We start from the raw sequence: 27,087 nt of genomic DNA, 5'->3' as shown, positions 1-27,087 counted from the left end.
TAAGCTACTTAATTTTATGTTCAAATTGTCACCAAACTGTACAGAGGAGTCTGGAGAGTTACATCAGTGAGTGCCTACAGCCATCTGTAAATCATCCGTAAGGCTCTGTCATGGTTTGTGGCTACATTTCAACCAGTGGTGGATCTTGTTGAAAAAGGGTAAAATTATAAACACAGACAAGCACCATCGGATTGCAGCCAACATCCAAAGCAGAGCTTTGGATTTCCTTCAAGAAACTGGCCTTTTGCCTTTCCACGTTTCAATAAATCACAGATTATGCATTGATTGATCGATTGACGGATAGATTAATGGACGGACGGACCATCCTTTATCGAAAGTGCTACCATAAGCATTTAGAAAAGACTATGTTGGGGAAATTTCTTCAAATTTAACAAGAATGTTCACTTTGATTTAAAGATGACGATGGGTTTAATGTCAAAGAACACAACGATCTCACAAAACACATTTTTGCCTGTTGCATAAGGATTCATAATCTAACTGACAAGCTTTCATAGAAAAAAGTCTAGCGCAAGGATAAAATGATGATGATGCAAAAAGTCAAAGGTCAAGGGTCATATTTCAAATTATATTGTCACAGAATGGCATAGATATAAGCTGTAAGTGGACACAAGCATACAACAGAGACATGATAAGTCTAGTTTAGTGGTAACTCTTTTAAAAGAAACAAAAATATGTTTATATATATATAATGGAGACATTAAATTGGAAGAAGTCAACATAAAAGTGTGTCTCTCTGAGAAAGTGAAAAATGGCCCATTTTGTTATTTTGTTAGAGACATTTTTGCATTTCAACATATTAAAATCTGCTCATCTGCTCAGCTTGGTGTCTGCACATGCTTGGTTTATTTAAATATATAGTATGCACGGTGCAGCACAGGGGTCATAGGTTATTTTTTATTGGAATCTTCATGATCAGATAAAACTAACAGAGCGAAAGAAGAGATGAACTCTGCGTCACACAGGCAGCCATGTGAATCTGCTGTTGCGTGTGCTGCTCTGGGAAAATGCATTTTACCGACTGAAGATAACCAGAGTCCCAGCAGTTCATCCTCCTACTCCTCCTCCCTATTTAACCTGGGCTGCTGGGTCAGGCTACTGTGTGTATGTGCTGGTATTAGCGCATGTATATACCTGTGTTGATCTATACCTGTGTTTGTGCATCTGGCTCGGCGGTGAGCATGGGAAAGAACGAGGGCAAAATACAGAGAAACCCATTAAAGGATGAATGCTTTACACAACATTTGCACCTAAAAATCAAGAAGTACAGCAAATTTTAATCACCAAAGAAGTGATTGTGGTGCTGTTTCATACGCCTTAATATTTATAAAGGATTGGTTTTATCCCTCATAATCAAAACACTTTACAAAGAGAACAACCAGACGTACAGTGCTTTCACAGAGTAAAGGCTCAGCATTTGAGTCTTTGATTGATGAACTAAGAAAGGTTTTTATTTCTCCGCAAATATGTTGCTGCTTTAAATAGAAGTCTTCTAAGGAATCTCCAGCCTCCCTGCACCTTTCTTGGCCTTTTTAATGACAGTGTTTTCGTGATTTTTATCAGAAACCAGAACGTGAGAAGGAGCTAAAGTGCTTCTTGCTAAAGACTCTCGTGTAGGACTTTAAAACACCAGATACTGTTTTATCTGGCAATCAAGATAAAACTGCCAGAGTGAGTTCACTGCTCCAGCTATTCCCACCCTCCATTCCCATACCTGGATCATGTAGAATTCCCAGAGAAGGGCAGTAAATTGTCCAGCGGGGAGACGTTGTCCTCTCCCTCCTGAATACCTTTCACCCTGAGAAAACGAGACAAGAATGGAGGCATGTTGAGTTTCACCCATGTGTCCTTTCTGAAAAACACATACATCACTTTTCGTTTTTTTTCTTCTTTTTTTTTCCATGGGAGGCCTGAGGTGGAGTAGCGTCTGCGTGTGTTCATGTAAATATCTGCTTGAATGCATTCAGTCCATGACTTTCTCAGGTCCACCACCTACTATATAGAGATGAATGGGGAGTGCGGTACTTTCAGAGAAATTAAATATGTGGTTGACCTTTTGTTGATGGACAAACATTACTGAGGCTCCAGAGCAAATATGAAGGAGGCGGATTCAACCTCTTGTTCAGTTTGCAACGTTTACTCGCTGCAGAGAAGTTCAAACCTCGCCAAGAACATGTCAGCACCTCTGGCTAATGTGCAGGATGTGATATTTATGTATTGGCATCTCAGAAAGAAATTAAATCCGCAAGGCGATGCTGTGGTCAATTCAGGGTTTGTTATCAGCTCTCTAAAGGCTGAGGTGTAAGTCAGTGCACCATATGGATGACTGGCAGACTCATTTTTACTGGTGCAGGAGGAGTCATTTGCACTATTTACCGCTTAACCAAGTAAATGTCGGCACCTTTAATGTGACAGTGCCGTAGCAGGTAATGCTATTATCATATTTCAAGTACAAAACAGACCAAACCCATAAAAAGCGGGATATCTAACAAATGGAAGGCTATTCTTTAAAGTTAAACTTCAAAGATTTTGTCCATTAATCAGAAGGGAAATATTCCTAAACATATCATCAATATTTTCACATTAAAGAAATTCTTTAAAGATGAAAAATCTTGGTTACTTGACATAACAAGAACACAGGAAGTCACTGCAGCCACCTGAGAATGATAATGTCCTGTGCATTACTCAGCGTGACAAAGGTGCAAAGAAACTGAATTAGCAGAAAAGCTCTAAAGTGGTTTGTGATCAGGTTTTTTTACACATTCACTTCATTTGATCCCAACTATTAATCACTGAGATCTCTCCTCACACCATCTCAGTGAAAAAAATTTCAGAATTAGCATCACGCGGTCTGGCAGAACTCTGAGCCTAGTTCTGCCAGAGGTTTCTTCCTTCCCACTGTCGCCAAGTGTTTAGTCATCTGATTGCTGGAGTTTTTTCTATATTATTTGACGGTCTTTACTTGATAATATAAAGTGCTTTGAGGTGACTTGTTGTGATCTGGCACATCATGAATAAAACTGAATCAAATACCTATCTTCACCATGAAACTGAAATAACACAAGATTATAAGACACCCAATCTGATCTGGGAGCATCATGGGACATAAGGACACCTGGGCTACCTTAATTAACCCCCTGCAATGTTTTGACATGTAGTTGTAAAGAGACATCTCTCTCATAGGGTGAGGTCCATATGTGGTCCACAATGGCCAAAGCTATTCTAGTAGCATATGATAGTTTACATAGTTCTCTGTCCAAAGAACTATGCAAAGATTTGCAGTGAGTCATGACATGATGCCGAACATCCCGTGAGAACTGTGTTTACTTATATGATGCTTTGGCCAGTTTGTCTTTTCTATTCTGCCGTAGCTGGACAAACTTGTCTTTGAAAAATGTTCCTCGCCCTACTGGCAGAGCGAGTACAGGAACATTTGGATTCAGATGTATAAATTAGCATACAGCCTAGTCAGTAAATGAGCTCAAAGCTGCAGTTATCCATATATCTGTGGGTCCATGCACTTAAACCTTTACCCCTTGGAGCTCAACTAGGAGTAAGCCTTGAAGCACTTTTCCGAACTGAGCTGTTTCAGGCCTGCTTATACAACAAAATTACTAGGTTTGCATAGTGAACATGGTCCCTGCCTGTGCAGCTACCTGTGGAAAAAACCCAGAAACTACCATCTTTATTGATATATATTGAAGAGGCAAAACTCATCACACAGGCGAGGTCATCAGATGCCATCTTTATGGGGGAAAGAGTTAACGTGCAGCTGTGCGAGTATCTCAGTTTGCATGTGTGTGTGTCAGTCTGTGCACATGCACACAGAAGTGTGTTTATAACTGTTTACACTCTCCGGCTTTGCTCAGCCTGGTTCCTCCGAGCAAGCAGGTACACCAACAGGCAGGGAGTCCATGGCAGCCTCTCAATCATGTCTCCCTCCTTTTTGTTTCTCTTTTTGTTTCTCTCCTTCGCTCTTGTGTGACGGCCCACAACGTCGCCCCGGCCTGCTTACCTTTTCAGCGCTCGTGAAGCGAGACTACTAATGCACTTGCTGCTCTCTTTGCCGCCTCATCGGCCCACACTGAGCTGCAAACTCCCGTGACAGCACAGGAGGCTCACTTTGTTTCATGTTTGCCCAAAAATTGTTTCAATATGTATTTTTGGGACCGGTGATGTTTGCATAATAAATCTTTGTGTCAGTGGAATACAAAGAGAGCTATAGGTCAAAACCTGGGTGGGTCACACTCTCTCTCTTTTTCCTCATTAACTCTCCTCTACTTTCTATTCTCTTTCTTAGCCAAGTTGTTTTTCCAGCCTGCTGTCAGTAGGTTTATATAGGCATGGTGCAGAGGCTGGAACTGTCTCTTTTAACAGTTCTCATTCTCCATGTATCGTTATTACACGTGGCCAGGTACAGTAAGCTGGAGGAGTATTTGCAGAGATGCACAACATGAAACAGCGAATCATGCTATGAACATTTTTCTGCCGTATGACTCAAATACAAAGCAAGACTGAACATTAGCTGTTTCAGTGTTCCAGAAAAATCCATCATCAACCTGAGTAAGCTTCGGGCTCTTTGACTAAAGCCAAAAACAACTTATTTAGAAATTACCCGTCAATTACACTTCCATTATGTTTAAACTGAATTTTTTTGAGATGGCCAAAAGAATTTTTCCTAATATTGTGCATGATGCGGTGAAGTTGAGTGGACCAGCAAAGAGTGAAGTCACGGTAATGTGCCTTAAATGGTGGGAAACCAAAGAAAAAATGAGGAAGTGGAGAAGCACTGACTGACATGCACTGTAGAGATAGAGATCAGCCCAACACCTGGCTAAAGCTGTATTTATTTTTAAGTAGCAGAGTACCAGAGTTCATTCTCTTTAAAACAAATTCTTTCAGTGTGTTAGTGGTTTAAAAACTGTTTGTGAGGTTTCTATATAAAAATACTTCATTAAAATAGAACTCAAGTTTAAGAAATATGCTTCTATATAAAAGCTATGATTTTTTTTTTTTAATGCGTTGGCCTTGTTGCACAATGCCAGGCTCAGATTATGAGAGTTTTGGATTTAACATTTAGCAACAATCCACCCCTAATTAGATTTCCGACACTGGCCTTTGCACTCTCATGAGTCACTGGACTCCAAGGAGGCTGTGTATATTTTTAAGCAGTAAAAGGTACTAACACAATTTTTCCTTTAATGTTCAATATGAGGAATAAGTACAAAATTATGTAAAATTTAATTTAACGAAGTTTGAATGTTTCCTTGTTTATGTTTTAACATTCTGGCATATATGTGGTACAGTGGTGCAGAAGTTGACACTTTCACCACACACTGAGGTTAGAACCTTGCCCTCCTGGACTCGTGGTCACTAAAAGTAGAAAAATGACATGTATGCCAGTCCATTTCAACCAGTAAACTAAAACTTTTTTGAAAAACACAGTTGCACAAATAACTAACCTCTGATATGGGTATGACCACAGTGTGCACCACCCCACTGGGAAGCCTTTATACCACAATAAGGCTACATTAAAGTAGGCTAATTTCTATTTTGAGAGTGCCAGTGGTCATCCCAGATTATCTGGTAACCTCCCAAACTGCTTGCTTGCATGCTGATAGTATCAGCTGCGACAAAGACAAATCTGAGACCCATAATATCAAAGGGAATATAAGCGACCATACTGTTGGCAGTCAAAGTCTTACCTTGAATAGACAACTTGTGCTGACAGTGTCTATCCAACCACTTTGTTGTCAGTTTAACCTTGTGTTTTTCCACCTCACTGCAAAGTAATGCTGCTACAACCACAGCCTCCATCTTTGTTTACATCTACGCCCCCATGACATCACGTGAGGTCGTGCGTGTTGTCCTCTGACAAGATGACGATTATAATTTCCTGCAGTGTGGATGTTATTCTATTATTGCCAAAGTCACTTTGAGTGAGAGTAGAATATCTGTCAAGTTTCTCCTTACATGTGTGACCTGGCCCGATTTCCAAATAGTTTAGTGTTTTAAAACTTCTGTTATCTGATCCTGGCATTACTGATAACTGGAACATCGAGCAGCTGACAGTACACAAAGGTATGAAATACTATACTGTTTGTAATCTTGTATTTGTTGTCATTTTCTGTGCAAAAACTGAGCGGTTCAAGGCGCTATCACATAAACTGTATATAAAAGATGGCCAAAGTCACGCACTGGTTTGCAAACTCCTTTTAAGGGGTTTTCCTAATTTTATTTTCTTTATTTATTAGTTATTTATGTTTTTGATTTGTTTGGGGGAGGGGGGGGGGGGTTGCACCTGAGGTGACCATATATGGACAACAGAGTGGACTGCTGTTATGGAGTTATCAGCTAATGCTAAGTGCCATAGAAAGTTGGCATTGACTGTGTGAATTCATGGCAAACAGAAGGATGTCTGCTAAAAAGTCTTAATATACAGGCTCCTTAGAGTACCGCATGGTCAGCCACATTGTTCCTGAAATAATTACATAAAAAGTGATGTAAAAGGGCTTGAAGCTCAGCAGACATCTACCAGCTATACTCACCTGTCCTGGTATCCAACTGTCAATCAAAGCGGCCACAGCCCTAATAATGCAAACTTGAATTGGATTAACACATTTCAAATGGAGAGGTCATAAAAACACTGTTGCTTCCATACTACTGTGGTTTCAAAGGGATGAAGTAGCTATTAAAACAAAAATCTGTTTTTCTACCAGGTTAAAAAAATGTTTAATGTGTCGTGCTGCAAATGTTTTAGCACGGGAGCCAGCCTCAAGTGGCCATTCCACAAACTGTGATTTTGGCACTTCTCATTGTACTCACTGTTCAACAACTTCTTGGCAACTTCACCCAAGCAAAGCCTCACAGAAGCAGCATTTTTCAGAATAAGAGCTCTAAAAGCCCCGCTGTATACTCAAATGAGGCACATAACAGATGAATGTGGAGTTTTTAGTTTCAACGCTGACTGAAATGAAAACATGGATGAGGATTCTGGGTTTGAAAAGTGAAACCAATACACAATTGGCTTAAATCTGCATTCTTTCCAATTTGTCAGCAGGCAGCAACTCCTGTGGTTGCAAAAAGAAGCCAGATTATACAGATATTTATAAAAATAAAAAGATTGCACCCTCCCTCGATTTAGTTGAACACATGATGGTATTCATTTCTAAATTGTGGTTTCCATTTGAGTCAAAAAGGAGGATAAAGTAGAGTATGCTTTACAAGTCACTACCATCCAAGTGTGCAGTGCTTTCAGTCAGATCAGCCTGTCACTCGTCACAGCCGGTTTTAAAAACCAAGATGGTGATGGCTATGCTTCCTACATAAGTTGGTAGTGAGAGAATGAATATCAGACTGCCCAAATGCAGGGCTCTAAATGAGCAATCGTGGTTTTCTCTAATAGTTTATTTTGTAAAGTAGTTCATCATATCAATTTTAGAGGCGATGATAAGTTGGCACTGTGTTCAACTTATTTCTGCTACACACAAGTGGATAAGTAAATTAAATACTTGAGGTTTATTCTGTCAAGCAAATAAACTGCCATGGTGAGAAAACCCATCAAAAATCAGTTAAATCATCTGAATGTGAAGCACCAAAGTTCAGCCACTTTCCTGCAAATCCGACAGTCAAAACCCTGTAACCAGAGCAGCCACATGACCTCGAGGTTTTTATTGTCCCTCGCTGGTGACAGAAGCAGACTGAGAGGGGGAAAAGTGGGCGGACAGTTTTCCTCGACGAGCCAGAGCCTGGAGTGAAAGCGGGTGAGAGTACAGCGAACTTAGTGGGACGAAGCAGGACAACGCTATCCCATACACAGCAGAGTGCTATAAGCCACCACCATAAATCTCAGATCTCGTCCACAGCTAAGCTTTTTCAGTGCTGTGTGCTGCTCCAGAGGCCAGAATCCAGATGTTGGAGAAAGAGATAGTAAATAAAACAATCTATCAAAACTGAAAACGGGGGAAAAATAGGATTTTTTTCATGTAGCTGATATTAAAAAGCACAAATTCTCTACCTGTTTTAAATCATTATCAAATTAAATAGCATACACAGCAACAGGCAGACATAGAGAAACTCCCTCAGTGAGTGAAATCAGTATGTTAATCCCATTTGGGATAACAGATATTATAGCACCACTGGTCCATTGTAGCTCAAGGTGTTCCTGAATAAAAAACAGGCCTGCTCCTCTGGATTAGTTTTTATCATTTATGGTGCACGTGGATTGGAGGGATAAACAGATATGGAAGCCTCATTGTGGAACAAATATCTGAGGCTTAACATCTTATCGTCCAGAACATGGCGATGGCTTATTGTTTAAGACTCTTTGCCTCTGGACATGAACTCCTGCTGGATGCTGGTGATCTCTTGTGTCAATGCTGCTACTGCACGTTTCTCAACTTTCAGCTGGCTTGATGAATAAAATGTAATAAGAGAGCACCGAGAGATGTGCAGCTACTGCGTGAAGTTTTTTGTTTTGTTTTGTATTTGAGCAGCTGGAATCGAATGCCAACTTAGACCTATAAACTGGAAATGAAGGATGGACTATAATGGCTTCCATTGGTTAGTGAAGCCTTACATCGAATGTTTACAGAGGGATAATACACGCTTATATTGTGGTGACTTGTCAGTAATAATGTACATAATCAGTATACCCTGAATTCTCCGTGGCTCCGCTTGACTTTGCTTTTCAGACCTGGAAGCTCTTTCTGTCTTTTATATATTTTATAATTTAACAATTTATGCATAGAACACACAGAATTACTCAGTTTCATAGCTGAAATTATGGTGTCAGGTCAGTTGAAGGAAATTAGGTCAGTGTGGTCGGCTGCTACAGATATTACTCCAAATACTGGAAAATGGGGTTCACGCAGCTAACCTGTTGCAGCTATGTCATCCAATCAACATGCACAATAACTCAATTCAGCTTTGATTTTGTCCTGTCTTCCTCCCCTCGGCAGATGGCTGCTCCTCCCTGAGCCCGGTTCCTTCGGGGTTAACCTTCAAGATCAATAAAGTTTTATTGAATTGAATTCTATCGAAGGTTTCTTCCTGTTAAAAGGGAGTTTTTCCTTGTCACTGTCATCAAGTGCTTGCTCAAGAAGGTCGTCTGATTGTTGGGGCTTTCTCTGTATCATTATAGGATTTCTACCTTACAATATAAAGTACCTTAAGGCAACTGCTGTTGTGATTTGGTGCAATAGAAATTAAATGTCCTTTTATTATTGTAGCTAAAAAACAATCATACGTATTCAGCTGATCGTTTTCAGATTTTTGTTTTACAGTACTAATTTGTTATTAAAGTCAGTCTGTCAGATATAAAAAGCATGAATGAAATAAGATGAGTAAATCTTATTGCTTTATCTAATAAAGAAGTGAAACTCTGTCACTCTGGTGCTGAGTAAGGCTCTCCAGGTCAGCCGGTTTTAGTTTAGCCAGTGAAACATTACAACAAAAGGAAATATCACTTAGTCAGCATTAAGTTTATGCTCAGATGAAAAACTGGAAGCTGGACGTCCGATTCTCATCAGCACTAAGCCCGAGAGAGCTGCCGAGTTTGGACAGAGTGGAAAAAGGGAATGATGCCTCCTCTTGAAAAGATGATCTATGCACCAGACCTGTTTATGTTAGTAATCTCCAAGCCCAGTGTAATCAAAACATCACTAATTTCACTGCCGATTGGAAACTGTGACATCTGTGTTTTCAACACACTTCAAGGGGGACTTCTTCAAAGGGGGGGGGGGGAGGCAACTGGGAAGCATCCATTCCTTATAATAACCCTAGTGATGAGAGGATGACTTCATCCTTGTCCACTTAAATGTTTTGAAGAGGATATATCCACAGTAGTGGAAACTTTATGCAGTAAATACCTCGGCATTGCTTGCTGAGAGTGTGTATAACAGGCTGTCGTGTGTCCGTCTGAGCATCTGGGCAGGCTGGCTGGTTGGGTGTTTAGCTTGTTGACATGCCGGCAGATTCTCCAGCTCTGCTCTGAGTTAGAAGGTCGGCTGTGATGTTACAAAAGGTTTTCCATCCCGTCGAGCAGCCTGGCGTCAAGCTTGCAAGACCTTCCTGATTGATTCTACAGAGTCTGGATTGCACGTGGTGCAAAAGCACTTCTATAAGCCTCGCTCAGCGGAAATGGGCCTTAATGCAACCAGCACTGCTTTACTATGATCATCAGGGATGTGGCCATTGTTGAGCGTCACTGCTGAAAAGGCCACAGTGAAGAGAAAAACACAAAAATGAGAACCTTTTCTTTTCTTTCCGTTTTTTTGTGGGCTTGGCGAGAGCAAAAAAAGACAATAAATATAAAATGTGCAATGCTTGGTGTGTGTGTGTGTGTGTGTGTGTGTGTGTGTGTGTGTGTGTGTGTGTGTGTGTGTGTGTGTGTGTGTGTGTGTGTGTGTGTGTGTGTGTGTTAAATGTATCCCAAACACACAAATTCACCCTTCCGACTTCTCCAAAAAGCAATCTGGCATTTTGTGCACTCTGGGCTTGTTTTTTTCCACCTCTCAAACTTGGATTAGCCCTTGTGTTATTTAGGAATAACTATTTATGCTGCAGAGGTGACCATCAGACAGCTCCTGGCCACAGATACACACCTCCTCCCCCTTCGCACATACACTCTTAACAGCCCTAACAATCCCTCCACCTATTTGCACAGGAGAGAAGAGGCCACTGCCTCACCTTCAGGGTACTACTTAACTCTTCGAGTAACTCGTGGAGTAATCACAGCATTCTCCTGCCAGCCTACTGCCTAATTAGAGTGTGAGCATGTGTGTGTGTGTGTGTGTGTGTGTGTGTGTGTGTGTGTGTGTGTGTGTGTGTGTGTGTGTGTGTGTGTGTGTGTGTGTGTGTGTGTGTGCGCGCGAGACAGAGAGTAAAAGACTCATTATTTAGCATCCCAGGTCTCACAGGTTGACAATTACACATGCTTGTAGAGTATTTTTACTATTTTTTGGATACAATTTCATACAAAGTAGCTGGAGTCAGTACTGGAGTCTAAAGGAGCCATAACACATTTACTTTGTTGCTCCAGCCAAGCAGAGGCACATGTCTGAGGCATAAAGTTGGTTTAACTGCAAACTTTTAATTTACATTAAAAGTAAATTAATTGTAAGTTATTATTGTCTTTTACCATAATAAACTTGGTTGTGACAGTAATATCCAGCAAAAAGTGGCTCCTGATTCTAAGCACAAGCACCTCCTGGCAGTAAATGATTATGGTACAAATTGTCTGGCTTTTCTGCAGTTTCGGGTCTGTGGATTCCTTAGTATCTCCTGCATGCACAGGATAAATATTAACATGACCAGATACAGCCTTCCCTGTCTCCAAGAGGCACCTTGGGAAGCAGGTCTCTCCGAGTCCTAAAGGGAGGCCTGCAGCTCGCCTTTAATCCCTCCGGGATCCCTCTCTCAGAGCTGGGCTTTGCTTTGTGCGCAGCTCTTGGCCGAGTTAAAAAGGAAAGTGTAAGGGTGGGACAAATTTCGCACTTTCTCCCATGTCTCAGGCCAAAAGAAGGAGCTTGTAAATTGAGTATGTGAAGCTGGAAATACTCCCTGCCACACGAACTCTGCGGTGGTTCAGTGGTGGGGCCGGCTGTGTGCGTGGGCTGCACAATCTTGGCTGCGGACGCTTGAAATCCGGCCTGAAAGTGTGTTTTGTCCCAAGGATCATCTATCTAGCAAAGACAATTAGGACTTGTAATAACTTTTCAGTCACTCATTTTTCTTTTAAAATAAATTTCTTTTAGGTTTTTTTATTATATTTTCTTTGTTTTATTTTCATTCGTGGCCTAATCGGTGATGCAGTCCTTCCACGGCTACGGTGGAACAACTCTAATCTCTGTATGTGTTTCTTGTGGCCTTCGCTGTTACTTTGCGTCTCTCTTCATGCTTTTTGTCCGTTGATACAGCAACGCTGCAGAGTTTACCCGACCTAAATCTTCCGTTTATTTGCTTTTGCAAGAGTTGTTTTGTTGGCATGGCGTTTTTACTCTATTTCTCGCTCTCTCTGCAACCGCTCACGGACACACAAAGGCCTGAATGGCTTCGTCTTCCTTTTACAGAAAACATTAGCCTAATTATTTCCCCTTTTTAGGGCGCAAACGCTTGTTCACAACTCGGTCATATTTCCTCCATTTAAAACCTCAGACCATTTTTAATGGGATGCAGATCGAATGTTTTACTTTGAAGGACAAAACAAATCTGGACCCTGCGTGCAAAAATGAACAATTAGTCGTTAAATAATCATCTGCTAACAGAGAGGTTCACAATGGTCAGACGGCTTATTGTTTGCCGACCCGGTTCATTATCGAAGAGGAAAATACGGCCAGTGCGCAACCACGCAAAAGCCTGATGCCAACTTATAGAAATAAAATGTTGTCGCCTGTGTCAGCAAAATATTGGGATCTTTTCGTGCTTGAAAAACAACTTAAGTCATTACATTAAAATAAATTAATTAATTAAAATTAACCTATGTGTTACACAAAACTTTAAGATGTGTGGTTGTGTGTGATTTACAGTTTTTGGTTTTTTGAATTTATTTAAACTGTGATAAATAAATAAACAAATAAACATTTATCTTTATCTTTATATGTATACACACACACACACACATATATATATGTCTACATATAACAGGATGTGCGTCTTCTTTTATGTGAATTCTTCAAAATAGATTTTTTTTCTTTCCTCAAGCTGATGGTCATCGGTGTGAGGACAAACACCCTCTGATGAAAATCAAGAAAACTCTTCTCACCTTTTTTTTACGCCGAAACTGTCCTTCGTCAACGCCACACACACACACACACACACACACACACACACACACACACACACACACACACACACACACACACACACCAAATAGGTTTATTATTATTACATCACTTGTTGCTTTCCTATGTTAAAGTAAAAGTCAGAAAAAAGCGTTTGAGAACATATTTTGCGGAGAAGAAAATCGTGAATTAAGATGGGGAGGAAGAAGAAGGTGACGTCAGGTGCTGATGGCAGCACAGGTGAGGAATTCAGTGATGTCTTTTTTTTTCTTTTTTTTAAGAAAAGTTCAAATGAAGATGCGATGGGATGAAAAGGAGACCAGTGATTGGGGGGTGACAGCGGGGGAGGTGTTGGTGGTGGTGGCGGCGGCAGCGGGGGGTTGCGGTGTGATGACGTCAACGCTAGGCGTGCAGCAGAGCAGTGAAGAAAACCAAGGTATCGTCACAGAGACGACCAAAGTGCTGATTACCGCGGACGCAGCATTTACGCGCAGCTGACGCTAAAGTGGATTTACTGAACACCTGCATGGGGAAACCGTGAGGGTTTATTCCGTTTTTCTGTCTTCTGCTGGGAACCAACTGGTGAGTAAGGCACGCACGGTGTCGTGTCAGGTCAGTGGATTTTAGCTGTGGGAATTGGTCAGAAGGTGTCGGCGGGCAGGTCGCTCTGTGCCTTTTAACACTTCAAGATATTGGGAATGTGAATCAGAGGGGAAGATGTGTCCAGCGTGAAGAAGAAAATAAAATATTTAAAAGCGCCGACTCCTTTAGGAAGAGCATGCTGTTGGCCATTTGGTTTTCAAAAACCTGGAGTAGAGACTGAGCGAATAGAGCTTTGCGCACAGCAACGATTTCTGGCATAGAACTGCAGCAGCGAGTGTGACAATAGTTTGTCTGAGCATTAGAGTCAGCCAGCTGCACCTTACAACATTATTCCCACTGTAGCCCAGAAAAACACTACATTAGATACTTAGAGTAACTAATATAGAGTACAAGCGTGTGCGCGCACTGAAGCGCGAAGGACGAAAGTACGAAGGGTACTGAGTAAAGATTTACTGAGGACATAAAAGCAGCAAAGGGATTCCTCTAGATAAGAGGGTCAATCTTTCGCTCTGTGTGTGTGTGTGTGTGTGTGTGTGTGTGTGTGTGTGTGTGTGTGTGTGTGTGTGTGTGTGTGTGTGTGTGTATGAGAGAGAGAGAGGGGGGGGGGGGAATTGAGGGTCTGTGATGGGCAAGGGAGAGGGTGTTTCTCATTCTGCGAGCCGAAAACATGAAAATCCTTTCTTTAAAAACGAATAAATATTACCACAAAATTCGCGTTATTTTTTTAAGTTGTATTAATCAGTTTATTAATTTTGCTATTGTCCTTAATTGTCTTGCATGTTTCTTCTCACAATCAATTTTAATACAAATGTATTAGCCAAGGGTCCAGAAAGAATTAAACTTGCTGTTGTAGGATTGTGACACAGCCTGCTCTGACTTGTTTTTTAAACAAACTTTCATTTATTCAATATTAAAAAAACAACAACATTGTAATGGTAACTATAATATGATGTGGTTTAATGAGAATAGGTGTGTTTAGCCTCTTTGATTTTTTTTTTTATTTGGAGGAGAAAGTTTGATTTAATTGGGTTTTTTGTGTTTTTCAGGCAACTGGAATGGAACTGAATCTGTCGAAGAATGTGATTTCTTGTGGGGAATCTGGTATGACATTTTTCTGTGCTCAGTTTAACATGTTGATTATGTTTGACTTTTCAAAATATCCATATATATATTCAGATCCACGGTGGTGTGGTGGTGGTTAGGACTGGGTTAGAATCCGGCTGAGGCGATTTTGTGTGGAGTTTGCATGTTCGCTCCGTGTCTCTGTGGGTCTCGGATTCCTCCCACAGTCCAAACGCAAGGATGTTAGGATGACTGCTGATTGTGAAGTACAAGTCTAGAGTGAGTGGTTGTCTGTATCTCTGTGTTACCCTTGCGATAAACTGGAGACGTGTCCAGGGTGTACCCCGCCTCTCGCTCTATGACAGCTGGTATAGGCTCCAGCCCGACCGCGACCCCCAATTGCATAACCGGAAGAGAGTGGATATTGTGATTCATTAGCTGCAAAATGATTATGGAGCTCTGTGAAATTGGCATCGGCAATAGATAAATAAGTACATATACAAACAATGAACTTTTTTCATCTTTCTGGTGATAAATCCCAACCATTTATCTTTTAAACACTAAAAACAAAAGGAAAAACGAAGCAACATCAAGCCAGATGCTACAAACGACACATAAACATGCCAATCTGTTCAGTGGAAAATATTTCATTTAATTTTTTTCTTCAGATCCAGCAGTCGTAGCTCACATAAAAATAAACCAATCAGTCTTTTCTGGATTTAATCACAACAAAAAACCAAGAATCCCCCATTCGTTAAAAAGATACGTAAAAAAGTTGGAATAATTTCGAGGTTTGGGGGAAATTTAAATGAAACATCGTGTGCAACCTTTCACAAAACGTTCCCCGAGGAAATAATAATATGCAGTAGCAATCAAGTTTCACCCTAAAAGGCAGTATATGTATATTTTTATGTTTTCACATATTAAGAACCACTCTCTTTTCAAATATCAACACCGCGTGTATGTAAAACTAAAAGAAACGACCGAACGTGTGGCGGACTGGCTCTGGTTTAACAACGAATGAAGGGGTTTAAAAGGAAATTTTACATATTCTTGCAGTTTAGTGGATTTGTCCTATGGGTGTTTCCCTGTGCTGGCTATTAGACGTTGTTTTATTTACACCTGCATTCCCTGCACAGGCTGTTTATTGGTTGTCAGACCTCAGGTCAAACAGGCCTTGGACCAAGCAGGGAAACCATCACCAAGGCAATAATCAGCTCTGTCCTTCTCCAGTTACGCACCGTGTCCAGTTACATCTCCGCTGCTGTACTGCTCTTGAATCAGCTCGCCAGCTTTAATTTTCTATATGCTTTGTTTTTTCGGTCCTGTGGTTAGCTTTACTGTGCTCGCTTTCCCTGGAGAGAAAAATAAACCAAGACTGTATTTTTGTGTGTGATTCACGGCGTTCGCCGAGTTTATTTTCACTTCTTGGGGGGAAAAATATGAGTGTTTGCTTAGCCACTGGCCTTTAACCTGTCCTGCCGGATGGAAAGGCTTTTTAACTCATCCATCACACGCAAGTGCCCTCCAGAGTGCTGGAGGAGCGGGACGCGGGCATAGATGGAGGCTGAGGAGGCTGGGTATTTAGATTACCCCCATCTATCAGCCAGGAACATGTGGACAGAACAAAGTAGAATTCATAAGAGCTCCGCCATGGCGAATCTCTTTGTGCTGTAAATCCCATAATATTGACTTCAAGAGTCACTGGGTTTATTGTTATTTTTTACCGCTGCTTTTGCTTTTGCTAATACTTTATGGCACATAAGACTTTTTTCTAGGCTGATTTTAGTTTTTCAGGAGTCCGCTGCAATCTTGAAACAAGCTAGAGCTTTAAGCACTTCATTGATAGACTACCTCCCACTAAACCCTACCAGCTACCAACAGGTAGTCTCTTTCACTCAACCTTCGCAACCTGAATAGTAAAGACCACCTGCTGGTCACGAGGTCCTCGAGTTCACCTCATCAACGCCTTTTCTGCTTTCTTACTCCAGAGTTTAGATGCAGATGAACTTTTGTTGTTTTCAAATATTGTGTCCAAACCATTTAACCATCTTGGAATATGAGTAAGCAGGTAGGCGATGCTGGTGTCGTGCCCAAAAGCACTTCGGTAAGCTGCGGCGGTAAACTTGTTGACTGCGATCCTCAGTAGGTTAAGGTGACGCATTCATATTAGCTAGTCAAATACTTATGCCATAGTAATACAACAGTTACACACTGTGCACTAAAAATTTAAAAAGTTCGTTGATGAGTTTCGCTGTATTCAAATTTCTTGAGTGCATTCAGTGTAGATGTCTATGAAAACACGTGCCACTCTCTCTGTGCAGAAAGGCTGAGCAAATATTGATGAACACGGCAGGTGATTTCTGAGAGCTAACACAATTCTTTGCCAAAAAAAAAAAAAAAAAACCCTTCGGGGGCGTTTTGAACAAAACGAGGATCTCGTGTCAAAAGTCATACGCTCATACAATGGCCGAAAGTCTTCGACCCTGGCGCCTGTGACAGTCTGACTGTCTGTCAGCCTGAGACTCTGAGGCCTGATGTGCGACTCTACCTGAAGGAGGTAGCAGACTGGCCGAGCAAGCCAGCAGGTCAGCTGGTCTCATATCGAAGATGTGGCCAAATTATACTGATCTTTAATCAGCTTAGAAAGAGAAATCTGGAACTCTTTACATTCAGTAAACCTGTGATTTCTGGTCACTCAGAGGTGATTTAACTCAATAAATTATTATTGCCCGTAAGTGTTTGTCATATTATAACAAAACACCTACAGGCACATCACATTTAAATAGAAAATATATTTATCTCAAATACAAACTCAAACTTTCAAATAAGAAATGTGATTTATACACTCTGTGCGTCTAATGACTCAAACCCTAATGCTAAATGGAGACTTTTGCCCACAGATTCCAGTTACACGAGTAAAGGCCTTTACATTTTGCTTTAATGTAAAGGGTTACTCATAGTGGTCTGAAACAAACGCTTTTTACGCTGGCCTTCTTTTCTTTTACATTATTTTCAGCTTTCATGCGCAATTTGGTTAGGCAACGAAATACTTGGTTTGGTGGATGAAAAGCTCATGGTTTGGGTTAAAACAGAGACTTCTTGGCGAGTCTGTGGCAGAATGCCTGCAGAGCTTTTCTCATGCAAAAGTTACATGGAATCTATTTCTGCCATCCTATAAAAGAGCCCCGCGCTTGGGTAAAACTTTAAATATTATCTAACCTGCATCTGTGCATTCAAGAAAGACAAGAAAATAGCCAGTGCGACACAGACTACGATCAGCAACTCAGCTCTTCAGTTTTGCACACGGACACATTACAGTTCACTTAGCTCTAAAGCACCACGAGTACTGCGCATACCTGAATGTCAGATTATAATCCCTGTAGCATCTAATTTAATCTTACTTGTTTTCCATCTTTAGCGGGATGAGGTTGGTTTGAATTAGCACTGCTAATGGATACAAAGACGTTATGTTCTGGTGATGTTGGGGCTCCTTTATCAAGCCACTGCTTGCTGCTGTTTGCGCGTCATAGCCAACAAAACGCACAAAAGTCAAATGTGTCATCATTCGCAGCGGTCCATTTGTCATATTGCGGTTGTCACTGAAAGGCTGGGATCTATAGCGGTTGGATTCTGAGTGCATGTTGTTGGAGTTTAAATATATTATATCAGTAATGTCTGAAGTGGTGAGGTGGTGGCTGTTTAGGCAAAGTGCAGGGCAGACCGATCTGCTGCTGCTGATAGATTACTTATTCTTTGACTGATGTGGTTCAAACGATGTGGTGCACAAAAAACAGCACGGACAAACACATCCTGTTAAATAATGAGAGATGTAATGTTCCGTGTATTACTCCCGATTGTCTCTTTGTGAATGAGCGAGCTGACAGAGCGACTCTTGTCAGGTTACAGCGCTCGTATTCACGCACACAACGAGCCTGATATCATCGAGCACTTTTCATACTGGAGACACAGTAACTGGGCAGGACCGTGTTGGATGGCAAATGTTTATTCAGCTCGGTACATATCCGAGAGATACATTGTGTGGCCGAGCGTGTGTGTATAAGCGCGCCCAGCTGCATTGCTTTGGACACATTTCAAACATGCCTGCGCGAATAAAAGGCCCCTTTTTTACTCCTGAAAGCAAAGCTTCGCTTTGTGCGCTCTCGATAATTGACAAAGCGTACACTGCAAAAAATAATAAAATGAAATAAAATACAAAGTAATAACAATAACTAGCCTTAAGACTAACAAATGAGCAGACAGCCACCGTGGCAGGTTTTTTGTTAGGAGTGTTTAGCAGATGAGTCACCTCTTATAGTTTCGCTCCACTCACACTGGAAGAAATTTCCTGATCTAAATGCGACATATACGTCTAATAAATCTAAAATTAATTAAATGCACCTTTTCACTTTGTTAAGCGCGACGTCAGACTTTGTCTTGTCTGGGTGGGTATTTTCTTGCAGCGGTCACGTTTAGTGGGTGGGACTTGTTTTGGGGAGGTTTAACGCAGCTAATGGGTGGGTCTGATGTGAGGGTTGGAGAGCCGGAGCTTGTTCTCAGTCACAGCGGGTGGAAGCTTTTCCTTGCTGCGGATAGAAGGAGAGCGCACAGGGCTGTCACTGCTTCAGAGGAGGGGAACGGGGCCGTGTGATTTTTTTGTCCTTTCTTTCTTCTATTCTCTCGAAGCACGTTTTGCGTGGAAGAACAAACGAACCTGCATGGTTAAATATCCCATGTCGTGGTGTGTGTCTGAGAGCGGGTGGATGTTTTGTAGCGTAGCTCTGAAAGAAAGCCTCGCGATCCACAGGATTCACCCCGTTTCCTCTTTTTACGCACCCTTCTCTTCAAGGTGGGATGAATTTGGACAGAATTGCAGAGGCAGTGAGAGCACCGCCGCCCCGCGACGTGGCCCCCGCGTTTCATTTACAGAGAACTTCAAACAGCAGTCGAGAAACTGTAGAGAACTCAAGCAGCGAGTCTTCAGACACAGAGTTGGCAGGTACACAGTCAGAGTGCTTTTAGCCTCTCCATTCTTTTTCCCACTGAGTGCTGTAACAGTTTATTTTACGTGTCCGTAAGCATTTTTACGGCGAACTGTCAGAGAGGCATCTCCAGCACTTAAAAGCTACAGAACAAAGAGAAAGAATATTTAACTTTTATATCCCTTGTGTTTGCTTGATTTATTTCCGTGTGTCACCGGGCAGCGTGCACGAAAACGACAAACTCTAAAATGTGTTTCCATCAAATCTTAGTATTTGAGTGTGTTTGTGTTTGTGAGCGCTTTTTGTGCAGTTACTCCCCATTTTTTGTTTACTGTGCTCCCAGAACCAAACATTTGGCAGGAACCCGAGATGTGTCAGGGAAAAATGTGCAGAGCAGCCTGGCCTGCTGTCAGTGAATGCATTAGAGCAAACTATAAATATTGGAGCTATCCACAAATCCAAACTAAAAACCAAGCGGTCTGTGTTGACAGTTCCCGGAGACACTTTTTATTATTCAGCTTTTCCAAAATTTTAGGGGAAAAAAACAGAGGCCTTTCTGGCCTTTCTTCGCGTATTTCAGGGCGCACTAGAAGCAAATAGAAAATACACCAAGGTCAGTTAGTTCTATTTTTTTAGCTATCAGTCACGACAGTAAATCGTTTTAAATAACAATCTTGAGTCGTGATTTTAAGCTTTTTTTTGTTTTTAGGAAACTCTCAAAATCCTAGCTCCCTTTCTGTGTGTGCGAGTGTGTGTGTGTGTGTGTGTGTGACTGACCTTTGCGCGTGTGGCCTCTTAAGTTTAACGAGGCAATTGTTAGGACACAAAATACAAGACAGTTGGGAGATAAGAGTGGGCAGACCTCATCGTAAAGATATTGATCTCTAAGCGAAAACCGGAGCGATCCGATGGCTAACTCTGACACACGTTTGTGAATGTGTGACTAATTTGTTTCTGTTCTTTTGAGGTTTATTTTTTATGAATGACTTCGTAAATAAATTAGCCAAAATGGTTGGTTTCATCGCGGTGGGTCTTTTTCAATTGCTTTACTTAAAAAAAAAATCCACGTCGTTGTACTCAATCCTCGTGGGAAATATTGAACTGTCGACGTACACACACTAACTTCTTCATTGTTTAAACGTCCCTTATTTGCATGCCATTCAAAATATGTTATAGGAGTACTGCTGTTTCACACCGGTTTGTCACCTACAGAAAAGGAAAGAAACGCTGAACACAGGAGCGATGACGGAAACGCGGACGACCCCAAGAAGAAAAAACAGCGGCGGCAGCGGACTCACTTCACCAGCCAGCAGCTGCAAGAGCTGGAAGCCACGTTCCAGAGGAATCGCTACCCTGACATGAGCACCAGGGAGGAGATCGCGGTATGGACCAACCTGACCGAGGCGAGAGTCCGGGTAAGATAGCGGCCGTGCGTAAACCATACGAAAAGTTTGAATAAAGACAAGCTGGCCAAGTAGACGCTCATCAAAAACAGCAATTATTAAACTTCCAAAACCAACAAAAAAATATAAGAAAATGAAGAAGATATTTTTTAATAACTTAAAATTATATATTTTTTAAATTGTCAAAATATGTAACTTTTGAACTTGGTTCCACAAGACTTTTTACCCAATTTCAAGTATTAAAAAAACAAAAACAAAAAGAAAAACAGAACTTTGTAGAAATTTTCAAATAAGGATGTCACAGACTCATTTATGCTGTTTGTCAGTACAGCGAGAAATCAGATGTATATTAAAGTCAGTACATTTCCCTGAAGGTTCTGAATTCATGCGTTAGTCACTATTCCTATTTTTAACAGAGTCCATGTCACATACAGACTTTGGTGACTTTAAACGGATCAGAAGTAATAAACTAAATCTGTGATACATTTCAAATACACGCTTACGAAAATCCGTCTCCAAAGACCTCGGAGGTTTTCAGCAGAATATTGTTAACATATTAAGTTGCAGTCATCCCTGACTGTCAGCTGTCAGCTACGGTGCATCCAAAAGTAAATCTACCGTTATTACAGCACGTGCACAATTCCCAATACTGGCACAGAGGACGTTACAGGCCTTAATGGCACGCAGTCATGTTAACACGTCTCGTGCTGAAAACTCAGAAGAAAGATAAGCTTTAAAAAAGAAACTAAGGAGAAAAAAAAGTAGTTGAATCTGTTGGAAATTGCAGGTCCTTTCAAAGGGTGTATCTGCTAATGTAGCCAATGGATGATTCGCATTTTGATGACATCATCGAAAATCTGGACCCTTGTTTTTTTTTTCTCCACGGAGAGCGTTCACGTCTCTCCTCATATATATATATATATATATATATATATATATATATATATATATATATATATATATATATATATATATATATATATATATATATATATATATATATATATATATATATATTCTTTTTTACATGTAAGTCATAAAGAATATGACTTACATGTATTATATTTATTCTAGCTACATTTTTAAACTGTTTTGAGTAAAAATGAATCATAACAATAATAATATAATATTTGAATCAGCACAGTTCTTATAATATCTTCAGTTTGAGGTGTAAAATGAAAATAAGTTGCTTTTTATGCATTTTGAGCCAAGAAACTCACTGCTGTCACGAGCAGGTTCAGATTTAAACAGCGACTTTTTTTTTTTTCTTTCGTTCCCCTTTTTCATTAGGAATAAAAAAATAATAATATTAGGATTTAAAAAAGGGGGTGATGGTACGCTGAATGTTTGAGATTCAGTGAAATTTGAAATAATTGGAAATATTTTAAAGATCAATTTACATTAAATAAGATGCAATTATGATTTTAAATATAATTTCATAATATTTACAAGCACACTTTGACACGTCAGTCATTATACTCATATTCTTAACGTGGTTTTCGTCGTGCAAATGTCATTAAAATCCAAAGCATGCATTTTATAGCTGGGTGCAGGAAACTCGAGGCTGGGCTCTGCAGTCTTGAGTGTTTCCTCCACAGCTCTCTGTCACATCGCTCAAGTCTTTGTGGACAATTTGTCGGCCGCACAGTGTTCCCGCACCACTATAAATAGCTTCCGCGAGGCCGTCTGGTGATACCAGTTGTAAATTGTTTCTACTATGAATTAACAATGAATTGGAGAGTAGCGACTAGTATTTTGTTAGGTTTTGATAAGGTGTGAGGATATCCAGAAGCGCTTTTCTGTTTCATTTCGAGTCATCCGCGGAGCCGTTCGAGTTGCTCTGTGGACCTGGTTTTACGTCTGACTTACACAGACACACACGCCTTTTATTTACACTGATTTATCTTTAGAAATACTTCTTATTTCATTGTAAGAAATGAGGCCAAAAAAATCTACATTAATGCACCTCCATCTTAGATCTGGTGTAAACACACATTCTCGTTGTGATGTACAAGTGTGTGGTAGTCTTATACTAATATGTATAATATCAAAACACCTGGAAACAGTTTTCATAAACGATTTAATGTATTTGCTAGTTTATTTGTAAAGGGCAAAATAGTCTACAGGAAGGAAAAATTACATTTGTAAAGAGAGTGTCGAATATATTGTATAGTCTATATGAATATAACCAAAACGAATTTCTAACATCAGTCCACTGATTAGGATTAATACATCCCGCAGTCGTCGTCCACATGAACTTAAAGGATGTCCACTCATTCAGTCTCGCTGATTTTGTATTTATTTTACCGGGTTGTAGCTCGTCAGCAGAAACTGCTCCCCCTGACTCCAAGGCTAGTTTGTCGACTCGGGTATGGAAACTCTGAATATGCATTTCACTCAAAAAAGGATCCTTTCTTTTTAATGTCCGGATTCATCTTAATAAGCAAAAGTAAGTAACTGTTTTGGTATTTTTAAAAAACAAAAACAAAAGAAGTGCGTGTTTCGTAACTAATCATAAATTAAAAAGCAGTTGTTGATATTTGACATCTGAGAACATTGAAAATGGGACCGCAGCTGAAACTGCTGAATATGCAGTGGGCCTATAAAAGATTTTAACTCATCAACAATTAACCGCTATAAAATTCAAAGATAATTTAGTTAAAAATGCCTTTATTCTGTAATGGGTTTTTTTGTTTGTTTGTTTTTTTTAATTTGTTGTTGTTTGTTTCCTTTTAATGAAACGTTTTAAGGCACCCTAGACACTAACTCACCTTAAAGGCAACAATTCAAGGGCACCAAAGCGGGGTCTGAAGCTTGTTGCCACAATATATGTGGAAATAAATGATTCAGACATCAATAAATGATCATTAGTGTCGTTTTAAGAAAAAAAAATTACACTTATGCTTCATGAACTGAATATCACACGAGCTTGAAATGCTGCTTCGGATGTGGACTCGAGTCATTCCTGTATCATCTGTAGCAACGTTGCAGGTTTATTTTATGACAAGAAAATTAATTTTACATTTTACAGCGTTCTGCTGTGGTTAATGCTCACGGTTCTGTGTGTCCCTTCCAGGTGTGGTTCAAAAACCGCCGGGCTAAGTGGAGGAAGCGGGAGCGGAACCAGCAGATGGACCTTTGCAAGAACAGCTACCTGCCCCAGTTCAGCGGTCTCATGCAGCCTTACGACGACATGTACCCGGCTTATACCTACAACAACTGGACCAACAAGGGCCTCACTCCGGCACCGCTGTCCACCAAGAACTTCACCTTCTTCAACTCCATGAGTCCCCTCACCTCGCAGTCCATGTTCTCGGCCCCCAACTCCATCTCCTCCATGACCATGGCCTCCGGGATGGGCCACTCCGCGGTGCCCGGCATGCCCACGCCAGGTCTTAACAACATCAGCAACCTGAATGGGATCGGGACATCCGGCATCAACTCAGCTATGTCATCATCGGCTTGTCCTTACGGGCCTCCCGGCTCACCGTACAGCGTTTACCGGGACACTTGCAACTCCAGCCTGGCCTCTCTCAGACTTAAATCCAAACAGCATCCAACATTTGGATACAGCGGCCTGCAGAGCCCGGGCTCCAGCCTGAACGCCTGTCAATACAACAGCTGACGGGCCAAAAGGGGGGCCTTAAAAATACAAATATATATATATATATATATAAATATGTGATAAGCGGACACGGTGTCATAGCTTATGGGCTACCTGCGGATCAGGGGAGGGGGGGTATCAAAGACGACTAAACTGGATTAGTTGCAATCATTTTTTATTTTTTTTTTTCGAAAAAGAAAATGAAAAAGAAAACGTGGATAATGCGGGTTACATGTGTTTACCAGTGAACTTGCACAGCAGTTTAAATGTCCAGGTTTTTTGGATTTTTTTTTTTAATGATGAAGACGTGTTACATGGCTGCACTGTACATATCTAAATGTAAATATATACAGGTCTAACATGTGAAACAGACGGTGGGATTTTTTTTCTTTTTTGTGCTTGCTTACTCTTGAAGACTGACTCGACCAAAGCGAGGATTTGCATCAAAATAATAATAATAACAAAAAAAAATCGAGCATGTAACGAATCAATGAGAAAACAGAAGAAAATCCGGCCTTTACTGTACATACTTTATACTGCTTCTGTGTGCTTTCTATTTACCGCATATGCAGGGTGACTCCACGACGCCTCCCGTTTGAAATGCTTTTCATTTTGTTTGCTCCAATAGAAAAAAAGAGAGAGTGAGAGAGAGACCCTGCATGTTTAACTTGAGTGCAACGTGTTTTGTACAATAATGTAAGACTTTGCAGAAGTACGTTCATTAGCCTAAACTGTATACAAAAGGTGATTCAAAGTCCTCATGTGTTTATGGTAACATGTTTGTTTGAATAAACTCCAGGAAAAGAGAGGTTTATTTCAAGTACATGTCTTAGAGAGGTCTTTGTTTAAGGAGACAAGCACTCGGGCTCCGGGTTTCCCCCCTCAAAACATGAGAAAAATAAATAGGTTGGCTAAATATCCCCAGCGTAGTGGTCCACTTAGTTTAAGGGAAGGGGAATTACCTTAGAAAGATGAAGAATCCTTTGCGGTTATTTCGACAAAGTGGAATCAGTCCGAGCTTTAACTATAATATTTGATTTTATGTGTTTGTTTGTTTGTTTTTTGTTTGTTTTTTTTTTTGTTTTTTGAAGCTCCTTTAATATCATTTTTATTTCAGAGGAGGGTGGGTAGATAAATCCACCTGACCCAACTTTGGGACCTCAGCAGCTACATTTCTATGAACTGCTCTCATTATTATTTGGTCATCGTGTTAATGAACACATCTCAGCGCTCACTGGATTTTCCAGTAATAGATTTATGGTTAATTTTACTCGACTTTTGTTCCCTTCACTCCCTATACAGAAGATTAGATTGGGGGCTCATTCAAACCTGGCTATTCTGCTGCAACACAGAGCTATTTCTGTCTGCGTACTAAAGGACGGAGGTTATGTCCCACTAAAAGGATGATTTCAGATCACCTGAAACCTGAGCTGCTTATTAAGAGTTCCACCAGCGTGTGTGGAAACCTGGAGTGCGCATTCAGGAACATTAAGGACTGACAAACACGGCAGTTAAACTTTCTGGAAGGGGGCGAAAAATGCTGAATACACTGAGCAGATTTCACAAAATAAATAAGTAAAAACATCTTCAAACACACCTGGAGGGAACATTTTATCTAATTACATCTACATGGATATTTTGTGGGCTAGAATATTTTATTTGCACCTCCGGGGGGAGGAAAAAATGCAACTGGCGACAAGCCCGTGCACACAAAATGATTTCAGTCAATACCCTATCTTGTTTTCTGACACCTGCAGAAATCCCCATATCTATATTACTCACCATTAGACTGATATTAGTGCGCTGCTGGAGCAGCCACCAGTGTGTGCTTTAACTGATAGCGCTGGGTCTTAGAGGATATTGGATTAGAGGCAACACTTTAATAAACAACTGGATAGTGAAAAGAAATGATTTATATATACATATCTCAATAAGACAGCAAACTCCAATGTAAACTGAAAATAATTTTTAACTAATACTTTTTATACTTTTTAGTTACACGGTCCACACAGCAATTTCCTTAAGGTAATATTCACCTTCTGACATTTTGTATCAAATTCTCTGTTTCCCATGCTCAACTGTAAGTTTACCTTGATTCTGTGGTTATTATTCTCGATACTTCATGTAAAATGAAGGTGTCTATGTAATTTAATAAGCATAAAATGCAGTGTGACTCAAGCTCGTGTAAAGTAAGTGTGAATGAATTATGTCTTCTAAGGGGGCTTCATATTATTCTTCCACAACTTCGTCATAATTGTATCTTGACATAATCTTACCTCCACTCTCAGCACATGACCGTTTGTGGAGATCTTCCCTCTTTTTAAAGTCGTTTTATTCATTTAAAATGAAATATCAACATGGGGTGAGTTTGTGGCTCTTGGATGGCTCTCCAGATCCGATTAGATATGAGGTTATGCTCCTTTAAAGGACTATTGCACATTTTTATTACAGTTTTTATTTCTCTAACCTTCTGCTGTGGCCTTGCTGACGCTCTTTTGTCATTGAGATTTCACTATTCACAACAAGTCACAACAGTCATATCAACCGCGTGCCCGGCTGCAAATTCTTTCCTAGGGCGCGCCTGAGCGCACGGACGCACGGAACATTTACTTAAGACGGGCATGCGCACCGGG

At 40.6% G+C, this 27,087-nt stretch overlaps 2 protein-coding genes across 7 annotated transcripts in view; one reads left to right on the top strand and one right to left on the bottom strand.

The window, feature by feature from the left end:
• Window positions 1–5,882, bottom strand: part of LOC145431459 (uncharacterized) — a 70,650-nt gene extending 64,768 nt beyond the window's left edge. For 2 of the 4 annotated variants that reach the window (XM_080307280.1, XM_080307286.1), the window contains exons 1-2: window positions 5,724–5,880; window positions 1,733–1,816 (exon numbers count right to left, since the gene is read on the bottom strand). Coding sequence is in view for 1 of the 4 variants with exons in the window: in XM_080307286.1 (XP_080163412.1) it covers window positions 1,733–1,741 (9 nt within the window). In the remaining 3 variants the exon portion in view is untranslated. Of the gene's footprint in view, window positions 1–1,732; window positions 1,817–5,723 lie in introns of all 4 variants that reach the window. The other 2 variants (XR_013911764.1, XM_080307274.1) reach the window with 2 other exon arrangements.
• Window positions 5,883–12,985: 7,103 nt separating this feature from the next.
• On the top strand, window positions 12,986–25,274 carry pitx1 (paired-like homeodomain 1). Of its 3 annotated transcripts, XM_026183015.2 has the most exons (5): window positions 12,986–13,382; window positions 14,450–14,504; window positions 19,315–19,464; window positions 20,660–20,862; window positions 23,927–25,274. In XM_026183015.2, the coding sequence occupies exons 2-5, from the start codon at window positions 14,459–14,461 to the stop codon at window positions 24,473–24,475; spliced, it is 948 nt and encodes a 315-aa protein (XP_026038800.1). In that variant the 5' UTR covers window positions 12,986–13,382; window positions 14,450–14,458; the 3' UTR covers window positions 24,476–25,274. The 3 variants fall into 3 exon arrangements, with proteins under 3 accessions (XP_026038800.1, XP_026038801.1, XP_080163399.1); XM_026183016.2 differs by lacking the exon at window positions 19,315–19,464; XM_080307273.1 differs by lacking the exons at window positions 12,986–13,382; window positions 14,450–14,504 and adding an exon at window positions 19,008–19,206.
• The last annotated feature ends 1,813 nt before the right edge of the window (window positions 25,275–27,087 follow it).

The sequence above is a fragment of the Astatotilapia calliptera genome, chromosome 10 (genome assembly GCF_964374335.1).
Source record: "Astatotilapia calliptera chromosome 10, fAstCal68.1, whole genome shotgun sequence".
NCBI classification, from domain to species: domain Eukaryota; kingdom Metazoa; phylum Chordata; class Actinopteri; order Cichliformes; family Cichlidae; genus Astatotilapia; species Astatotilapia calliptera.
The sequence above is the reverse complement of the archived record's forward strand: the minus strand, read 5'-3'. Positions and strand labels throughout refer to the sequence as shown.